Source organism: Coccinella septempunctata, chromosome 9 (genome assembly GCF_907165205.1).
Source record: "Coccinella septempunctata chromosome 9, icCocSept1.1, whole genome shotgun sequence".
NCBI lineage: Eukaryota > Metazoa > Arthropoda > Insecta > Coleoptera > Coccinellidae > Coccinella > Coccinella septempunctata.
In genome coordinates this window covers 8,015,475-8,026,469 of record NC_058197.1, presented here as the reverse complement: position 1 = coordinate 8,026,469, position 10,995 = coordinate 8,015,475, and the positions used below count along the sequence as shown (strand labels likewise).

The 10,995-nt window shown below is 37.1% G+C and overlaps 1 protein-coding gene across 1 annotated transcript; it reads right to left on the bottom strand.

The window, feature by feature from the left end:
• Positions 1-3,791: 3,791 nt before the first annotated feature.
• Positions 3,792-10,755, bottom strand: LOC123321081. Its single transcript, XM_044908585.1, has 5 exons — positions 10,453-10,755; positions 10,253-10,397; positions 5,507-5,643; positions 4,217-4,660; positions 3,792-4,149 (listed from the first exon to the last, which is right to left on the bottom strand). Exons 1-5 carry the CDS (start codon positions 10,753-10,755, stop codon positions 3,871-3,873), a joined length of 1,308 nt encoding a protein of 435 aa, XP_044764520.1. The 3' UTR covers positions 3,792-3,870.
• Positions 10,756-10,995: the final 240 nt, after the last annotated feature.

Sequence of the window (10,995 nt, the reverse complement as noted above, 5' to 3'; positions counted from 1 at the left end):
AAAAAAATTTTTTTCCATGTTAATTTCGATATATATATATATATAAAGTCTTTCAAGGTCCACACGGTGAAAAAACACTTCTGGCGTCGAGTTATGTTGAGTTGCCCTTGTACCTGATAAAAATAATGAGTGAATACGTTTCACCATTTATTTCCAAATATGTGATCATTTTTTTGGAAATAGCTTCCCTTATGGTCTCATTTCTCGTTGTATAAGGACATTTTATTTCCACAATTGCATCATTGCAATGGCCATCTGGAGATGCACCAAGGAAAGGCCACTGTCCATTTATGAATAGACCACAGCTTTTAATGGTCGAATTAAGTTATTCTTCCAGTAGTCCTCTCCCTCTATCCTCATTGCTTTTTCCCCAAGAGGTAGCTTTTGTGGAAAAATGTTTATATAATATTCCTTCCACAGTTGAACTACAACTTGTAGGACGCATTTTGCAAATTTTCCCGAAGAAAGAGGTCAGCAATTTCTTTCTTTGCTGATGCCATTCAGCGGAATCTGATTGAAGTCGAGTTTTCTCTTCAATTCCCCTGAACTCTTCTTCCGTTTTCTTCAAACTCTCCAAGAATTCTCGTTTATTTATTTCGAATGTTTCCTCATCGATGCTGGCTTCTGACATCTCTCTCCGCAACTATGGTCTTGACCAGAATGCAATTTTCTGCCCTTTATTCTTTTTCTCACTAATAGATTTCTTCTTTTCAATTTTTCCACATTTTTTCCTGGACTGCAGCCAGTTAATTGCGTAAAGAGGTCTTTTAGTCTTTTTAGATACAACGGCTGAAAAACATCGACTCTGCTAGCATCTTCTCAAGGCATAGTTGATCCTCTCACCACCAACTTTCTGAGCAATTTGGGCGTTGAATTGCTCCACAATATTCGTAGTCACATTTTCAATTAGACTACAGGCATGTTGGGCTAAATATCTAACCGCTTCCATAATTTCTATATCAAATTGACGGAAATCCGCCATAAAATTTCTACTGTCAGGTTCTTTTTTATCGCAGAAATACTGCAGTTTTGCGCAATTTCTATGCTCGCCGAAAATATGGCTGACGCTATTTACTGTATCCATTTTCTGGAGTCTTATTTTCTCTTCGTGGTTATTTCCCGACTGTGATTATCTAAAAATCACTGCTTTAGTGACAGCAGTTCTACATCTGAGAATATTTTTTGTTATTACGCTTTTTACAGTTCCTGGAACTCTACGAGCGTTCGAAAGTTCTCGTAACTTGTTGGCATAGTTTCGGAGCAGATGGTTGGTGCATTCGATTTTTTGTTCGTAGGGTCTACTGTCCAAAATTTTCTTGTAGCAACTACTGCCCCCATCGGCAATAATTTTACTATAAATGAGGTTGTTCAATTATACTGGCCTCCATGGCTGTCGATGAGGATGTCCAATTTTTATAACAGGTAGGTGCTGCTGCTACCTCTCTCTTGTTCTCCGCTCTTTGACACAAAGTACAATACTTATTTATTTTTTATTCCTAAGTAGTACCACATTCCAAAGCTAATTTTGCCTCTTCTGCTGCAGCTTCTGCCATGGATGTCCAAGCTGTACTTTACCAGGCATTGCACACCTCATTATGCACTCTCTTATATAAGGTGAATGAAAAACATGGAATATCCCACACCTTCTATAATTTTTCTGAGCTATGTATAGCCACACAGTTGCCAAGCTTTCAAGCTGTTAACCGAAACACAAATTCAGACACTTGCAACACCGGCAAATAGCAGTGGCTTGATTGATTGCCACAGTTTGTGTTGCAGTTGATTCTATCTTTTGCATGAATTCTACCAGGTGCTTGCGGTGCTCGAAAACCATACTAATGGGTACTACTCACGAGGCGTTTTCTCGAGGGTTTCATCGATGCCAGAGGATAACATCTGGCGATCGGATTCTTGGGCGGCCACATACTAGGTAAACAGTATTATCAGTAATTACCAGGAATACTGGTGTTTTGGTCCCCTTCATTTTGTAGATATTTTTTACTGGAATTTTGTGGACGTGTTTGAGTTCTTCTTGAATTAAACTGTGTTCTGGGTCCGTTGCCAGTCCTCTTAGGGTGAAAGCGTGCGTTTTCTCTGTTTTAGGCGTGTATGTATGAAATTGTTGCCCAATTTCTTGGAAGTATTCCATTATCTTTTTATTGTCCTCGATTTTATCACAGTATATTGTTGATGTTGTGTATCCATACCTTATGTAAAACGGTCCAGTAGTTTTGTTTTTCAGCTTTTCTGCGATTTTATTGTGCTTCGTGAATACTCCCAGGACAACTATCGGCGGCGGTTTTCTTTGTTTGCTCGGTTGCACGCGATCCTGTGTACCCGCGTTATTTTCTTCTTCGTCCTGGTTCAGGTTTTCGTATCTGTTTCTTATGGTAACCTGGTGTGGTGCCTTTTTTTTTACTACAAAAAGAAAGAGTACTGTAGCGTACAGCACTCCAAGCGCCTAACCGGGCGCATCGGAAGAATGATATATTAATGGAAATAACAATTCCGAAGGAATTGTCGTTCCAATAGTGTGAGTTGGATTAATGGAATTAACAATTCCGAAGGAATTGTCGTTCCAATAGTGTGAGTTAGGCTAGGAACATAGTGAAGCGACCAAGAGGTGCGAAGAGGATAGTAGAGAGGATAGCGGTTCCCGAGAGTAGCGGCGATGACGAGGTGTTATCTCATAGTGAGGCGACCAAGAAAGCAAAGCGGCAGTCGGGTTTCATTATTATAGAACTGGCGCGTTTTCGAATAATGGATTTAAATGACTCTTTACTGTTGGAAAATTCGTCACTGAACCTCTGGTGTCTGATAAAGTATGATGAAAATAGAAGAACTTGTATTGCTCACGAAATAAATAAATCTAGGAAAATACATGGTGAATTTTATCATTCTATAAAGAATTACGCAAGCATTTCCGAATAGAATTGAAACGTTCGACTACATTTTGGAAAAAATTGAATCCAAATTGATGAAACACTGGACTAATTTCATTCGCCACCCTATCACTACCACAGAACGTCTAGTGGTGGCATATCTGTTATGATGTTGAGCATCTCTTTGATCCCACAAAGCAATTTTCACAAATATCGAACTTATGAACGCTTCAATATCCATTTTTATTCAATATTTGCAGCCGCGCGGCGATGAGAGAAAACAAACTTCCCCGATCGCGCCTCTATCCTCGCTTAAACGCCTCGCGCTATCGTGATCGCGACCGCGGCACTATGTACTCCCCTATTACAATTCATTCGTTTGAATTTGCCTCTATCCTCTCTACTATCCTCTTCGCACCTCTTGGTCGCTTCACTATGTTCCTAGCCTTAGGCTAGGATAGAGGATAGCGGTTCCCGAGAGTAGCGGCGATGACGAGGTGTCATCGTATAGTGAGGCGACCAAGAAAGCAAAGCGGCAGTCGAGTTTGATTATTAAAGAAGTCAAGAAGTGGCGCGATTTCGAATAATGGATTCAAATGAATTCATGCTGTTGGAAAATTCGTCACTGAAACTCTGGTATGTGATAAAAAAGATGAAAATAGAAGAACTTGTAGTGTTCATGAAATCAATAAATCCAGAAAATTACATGGTGAATTTCATCACTTGTATGAGGAATTACGCGAGCATCCAGAAAAATTTTATTCAAATTTTCGTATGAAGATTGAAACGTTCGATTACATTTTGGGAAAAATTGACTCCAAATTAATGAAAAACTGGACCAATTTCATTCGCGACCCTATCACTCCCACAGAACGTCTGGTGGTAACTTTGAGGTGAGTAAACACATATTCCTCATAATTTTATTCAGGAATGGATCCAAATTGAACAAGAATGAAAAATGTAAATGCTACTGAGTATTTTTTGAATTTTACAAATTTTGAAAAGATTCATCAGAAAAATGATTTATGTAAGATGCTATGGATGTAGATGTCGAATATTCCTCCGGTGTATTTTGTACAGAACTGGTTGATTGTGTCCTTTGCTGACCTCCATAAACGCAGTCATAAACTTCTTTCTGTATATTCATCCTCAATAGCATTTTTTTTCTCGGACTGAGTGTCCTTATATGAGGAAGGAGGCTTTCGAAGAAACATTCATCTTCATCTGGTGGTTTCTTCTGGTTACTTAACAATTTGATTTTTTCTTCCTCTAACCTTATGAAAGCGGGTCAAACTTCTGACTCGTTGGTTGGTTTCCTCTTATTTTTTTTTCGCAAGAGGAGTGTGGCAATCATTATGATCACTTTCCCTTTTTCTTGAAAAATTGCTCACCGATGGCGTGCTTGTGGAGGGTTCATTAATACAGGATTGTGATATATCGACCATCGATGGAGGATCTACGTTATCTAAAATTTCTTCATTCGATAATTGAGAATTAAGATCCTCATCGAAGATTTCGCCATCGGGCAAATTACTTGTACTTTTTCTTGCCGTGAATTGATCTTTTAAGAAGTATAGGTTGTCGAAATATGGCCAAGATGACCTCCAAGACGAAGCTCCATCTCCTGATCGCTTCACAGGCATTTTTTTTAATTCTTTACGAAACGTATCCCTTAAATTCTTCCATTTTGTTCTAACAACGTTTTCTGGAATAAAAAATTTGGTAAGGATAGCATTCAAACTTTTTTTTATTTTGCAGATATTTGGCAACTGGATCATCTTTCAAAACACTTGGTTTCACTTTTCGAATGGGTGCCTCAACTGTGTCATTAATCGTTCGAGAAGTAGTGGAAGTTATCTGGGACACGTTCCAACCAGTCCATATGAAAGTTCCTACTGAAAATGATTTTGAAAATATTGCGAAAGAATTTTATGAAAGGTGGAACTTTCCTAATTGTCTGGGGGCAATTGATGGAAAACACATTCGTATAAAATGTCCCCATCACTCGGGAAGTATGTATTACAATTACAAAATATTTTTTTCGATTGTGTTGCAAGCTGTTGCTGATGCTAATTACAAATTCACAATAATTGATGTCGGTGGATATGGAAAGCAGAGTGATGGGGGTTCATTCCGATCTTCATCGCTTTTCCATCTGATGGAAAATAAACGTCTACACATACCTGAGGATGCTATGTTACCTTTATCTGCAATAACTGTACCTTATGTTTTCATTGGGGATGAAGCTTATCCTTTACTAAATAATTTAATGAGACCATTCAATAGGAGGAACTTAGATGCCGAGAAAGAATATTTCAATATGCGGCTTTCACGAGCCAGACGTGTAGTCGAATGTGCATTTGGAATTATAAGTGCCAAGTTTCGGATTCTCTGGAAACCAATAGAAACATCTCCAGAGACAGCAGATAAGGTGATAAAATGTATATGCATTTTGCACAACATAATTATCGACAAGGAAGGAATTTCTATTGATGATGAACAACTTCCATCACATTCGAACAAATTTGGGGCACAGCGCGAAAATAACAGACCAACTGCCACTGCTTCTTTAATTAGGGATACCTTTAAACATTATGTATGTCGGAATAAAATATAAATCAATTAATTGTTAGTTTCATTTCATTGGCAACATCATCCCATAACTTGTCCAAAACATATCGGTTACGATGTTGGGCGTCTCTTGAATCCCACAAAGCACTCTTCACGAAAATAGAACTTATTAAAGCTTCGATATCCATTTTTATTCACCTACTTGCAACCGCGCGGCGTCGAAAGAAAACAAACTTCCCCGATCGCGCCGCTATCCTCGCTTAACCGCCTCGCGCTATTGCGATCGAGACCGCGGCACTATGTACTACTCTATTACAATATATTCGCTTGAATTTGCCGCTATCCTCTCCGCTATTCTCTTCGCACCTCTTGGTCGCTTCACTATGTTCCTAGCCTTAGAAGTAGTTGAACTTGGGAGCCATGAACTGTTGTAGGAGTCTGCAGAGAAAGTGAGGTTTGGTTCAGTCTTTGCGTGACAGGTGGCGTATCGTGATGAGAATATCTCAAAGCGGCGTCCCAACATCGCATAAGACCACCATCCTCCACTCGAGAGATTCAGTCACAGATTACAGAGTAGAATAGATCTGACACTCACGTTCTACGATGCAAAATACAGTTTATCCCGCCCTCAGCGCCCCCATGCGGTTGCCACCCAACTAACCGGGAGAAATGTCGGTATAACTGGAAACTGCAATCGCATGGCGCGAAATTTAAATTAGCCCATTCACTGGTATTTTAGACGTCGATAGTATAATATGGATTATTAGGGCGAATTTTAAGGAGAAATAAAACTTGTCATGAAAAATATACATATATTGATATACCCAGCACAGGAAAAAAAAATATGGAAATACATAAGCTATAATTATGGCAATGAATATATGAGCAGAGGTAAAATGTCAATAGGGTCACATATCTTCGTAAGACAATAATTATAATAAACAGTAATAATATTGTTCATAGGAAATGAGGTTGAAATTATTATATGTTCAGAAATCTTCAACATTATCCAAAAAGGACACAATGTTTGTTGGGAGTCGGCAATAGAAATCAAAAACAGCATGCCAAAGCTTAGAATGCATGAATAATTTGGAAAAGAAAAAATTAGTTGCCCAAAGACCTATGTGGATTTTATATTTTCCTGCAGGAAAGATTTCAAAGTCTCTAAACAACGACTCCCTGTTTTATCTTCCTCACAGTTAGATCACCAGGAATGCACCGACATGAAATTATATGACTAAAGTTTTGAATGATGAAATAAAGTGTTCAACATTTGGGTTAGTATTCCTTACTCCATGTGCTCTAATGTACCCAAAAAAGTTTACTAAACAATCATGATTGAAAGCCCCAGTTAGAATATATTTAAAGTGATAATCATTGAACAGTTTTTGAGTAAGGTAAAGGATGCGTTCAATGTTGTCACTATAGTATTCAAAGTGGGCACCACAATGGATCTTTTCTTTCGAGGGCAATAAAATGAAATACTGTTGAAAATTTGTATCGCCTGCTCCCAAACAACATTGTGTTCTGTTTGAATACTAACCGTCTTCTTTAAGAGTTTCGCAGTGGATGTCCAAGCTCTGGATACATTCAACGAATCAAATAACTCATCCAAGAATAGTATAAAGTCAGCAGTGTCGATAGCCTCTCTGTGAAGCTGAAGCGGATGCTTGATTTCTAAAAAGGAAAATAGTAAATTTTTGTATCATTATGTTTGAAAAAAATACTTACCCCATTGAGAAATGAGCTTCATCATTGACCCCACGGAGTGGCTTAATAACTGACTACACAGTTTTACTTTCATTTCCATTAACACAATTTTTAAAGGGTTTGGTTGGATTGGTTTAAGTATAAACGATTAATGTTATAATTACGTGGTTCTTTGAATCAAATATTTCTCACAAGAAAATTGATTTCCTGATAAATCTATCGAGTTCAATAAATGGGTATTTTTAATTTACTCCCGTATAAGATCTCGTTTGTAAACAAGAATTTGCATTAAAGCATTTTGACATTGACACTGTTGGCGTTCACAAATCCAATATGTCAGAATACAGTAATCTGTGGAGAATATGATAATATATTTTCGTATGCAGTGCCACATAGCGATTGATTGCAGAACTAAAAACCGTATTTGGGGTGGGGGTAAGGAAGTGTCAAGCCCCTGGATTCAGTGCTATACTGTACTGACGAGGGAAAATGATCCCGAAACCGGTCTACAGTTGCACTTGAATTTTTCGAATTCTCTGGGATTTCCTATGATAGTTCATGACTAACTCACACTATTGGAACGACAATTCCTTCGGAATTGTTATTTCCATTAATATATAATTTTTTTTTACTGTTCTTTTGGTGGTCGGATGCGTGAAAGTTGGGTCTTCCGAGTCGCTGGTTCTAGATCTTTTGATGCTTCGGCTTGCTTTGCCTTCTTCATCACTTAACACGGAGCCCTCCTGGGACTCCATTTTTCGCGGCGCTTTCACTAACACTGTGTTCAAGTCAGGCTTCCATCTAGGAAGCCCACTTAGAGTGTAGCATCAAAGAGTATCTCTCGGTTGCCCGAGTGCGAGAAATCACAGAGTATCAAGTTGATACTCTTTGGTCCCGACACGTAAATCCCGAGAAAGCGCCTCGTGAGTAGTACCCATTACAGTTCTGCTTTTGAAATTCCATCTAGGAACTCTTTGCCCAACAATTTCATCTAAAACTGCTACCCATTGAGGAGAATGAGGAAAAAATTTGTTATATAATATTACTTAAATTTGAGAAAAATGATAAATAAATAAAGTTTAATTGGTAAGCGTAACAGTGAACCTATCGTATTTGTAGTCTTTTTTAATAATAGTTTGAACACCTAAATGACATCCATTCATTACACTAGCACCATCGTAACTTTGTGAAATAACAGTTTTGATACATTCTGAAAGGCTTTCAGCATCATGATTAGTAGGATTAGTAAAAGCACAAAAACGTTCTAAAGGTGTACCATCTGTCAAAAGGTATTTGAATAATGCAACCATTTGTGAAAAATTGCTACATCTGTAGTTTCATCTGCCATAACAGAACTTTTGAGATTTCTTCTTTTATATTTTCTCGAGCCACCTGTAACATACAGTCTAATAATTCGTTATGAATCGTTTTCGAGGTTCCTTTTAATACATTAGATATTTCAAAATGATCTTTCAGTGCTGCATGTAATTCAGTACTGAAATTTATCAAACCCCTAAAAACTCAACAATTTTTGAAAGTATATATCGATTATTTCGCACTTGTTCATTTTGTTGTTGGATATTACGTCTATATGCACTACTCATTCATTCATTCATTGCCTTATACCGTTACCGAAAATAAATCTACAAAAAGACCAAAAACAAAACAATCGGTGCGATCAAACTTATAATTTCTTAGGGCTACTTCCTGTGTGCCCTCCTGTGACTGAAGAGACCCAACCGTGACCTATAGATCCTTCCACACTCCGGGCATGGATAGTAACCAGCCAGATCTGACCGCCGCTGTATTCTTCTCGAGTCTCCATTATAACTATGGAATCATAAATCCAAATAATGAAAAACTTTCGGTCAGTTCAAAAAGGAATTCCTAAATTTTGTTACTCGATTTATTTTTGCCTGAAACTGTTTTGAATAGTTTCCACGAATTTTCAATTTCAGTTCTCATCTTCGTCTTCTCATACAGAGCCTTAAAAAATAATTGTAACGTCGTCATCGAAATATTATCATCATCTCATTTTGCCGATTTCAATCATTTTAACTGTTTTAGAAACAAAAGCTTCACGAAATTTTGATGACAAGTATTTATGAAGACAATTATCAATCAATCAAATTAATACAATGAACATATGACTTATTTAGAGAAGAATCCGTAAAGGTCAACATCTCTGTTATAGTTTATCGAAAAAATTAATTGGATGTTTCGCTTCTATTTTTGTTTTGTATAATCGAAATAAAAACAGTCCTTAATCGAGAGAATGTGTTGGAACGAAAGCATTCAGTTTCTTCGCTCCTAGTTCTGAATGGTATGTTTTTTTTTTCGAAGTCGGTATTCGATGGAAAAAAAAACATAGAATTCACCCTTACTTAACTGCATGAGCATGCATTCTTGGATACATTCACATGCCTTCATGAATTAATTCTAATAGTGTGTGTTCTTCAGTGACTACTTATTCTTTGCTATCCTAAATATGACGAATCAAATAGCTGTTATTTATATCTTTTTGATGCATTTATAAAGCGTTGAATTTTTCCCTTCTTGAGTAAAGTTAAATATCCTAATTGATTTGCAATGGAGAGAACAATGTTTTCAATTTATATTTGAAATGATACCTCGTGACTCAAGATTTTCAAATAAGACTTTAATAAATTATATTTTCGTTTCTAGTGAAGTTACGTAGACAATTAGAGTAAATCGATGAATATCACAAAATAGGTTCAACTTCAATCCATTATGATCTTATCTATTTTGATATTATTTCTTATATTTTCTGTAATGCAGATTTGAAATTTCAAAATGTAGTTGGGAGATGGCCTGGATCAGCGCATGACAGTACCATTTTCAATTCGAGTCGTGTTGCCATGCTTTTTGAAAATGGGCATTTTGATGACTGCATAATATTAGGCAAGTTTGAAAAATGAATATGGAATAAATTATTGCATTTAACAATTTTTTTTTCTGAACAGGTGATAGTGGTTATCCTATAAAGAAATATCTATTGACACCTACCTCAATAGCAGAACATCTTTATAATGAAGCCCATATAAGACCACTTCGTGATATTTTCTCACTTGTATGTACCGCTTTTACTACACCAGGACGTCTTCTGGAAATCCACTTTCCAGATTTTTCACAGAGTCTTTTTGTTTCTGAGAGTTCTTTGGAAAGTGGAATTCTCAAATTCTGAGCAGTATGGTGGCTCCAGTCGATAGATTCCTGAAAAAAAATTACATCATGAAATATCCCAGAAATGCCAAAATTGAAAACGTACCTCCTCTTGATTTTCCAATTCCTCGGGGTGTATTGTGACAACTTCTCCTTCTTCCAGTTCTGACTCCCTGGAAGGACCAGCTCTATCTTCTCCAAATTCACATTCCATGCCCATTAAAGTTTTTTTATTGGTGATTTCCATCACAATTTCGGCGCACGGATCATCTATTTTCATAGCTCCTCCACCCCCTGTGGCCATACAATTTCTTTTTTGTGTTGCCACCAACTTCTTCACTTCTTTCTTTTTATTTTCATAGCATCTTTTTAAATATTCTTTGCAACGAAATATTTTCATTGGAGACATACTATTGAACTGCCGTGTAATTTTTTCCCGAGCACCATCTTTTTCCCTCCAGGATTGCGCATCTGTCTTTTTATTCTCTATTACATGTTATTCGCTACTCACTAATTGTAACAGCAACTGTTTCTCCGCGTGCGAATAATTCACACCTCGAAACAGTTTATTTCGAAACAGTTTATTTTCACTCTCCATTTCCAAAATATTCTCAAAAGCTTTCATATATTTATAAGCTGCGAAGACCGT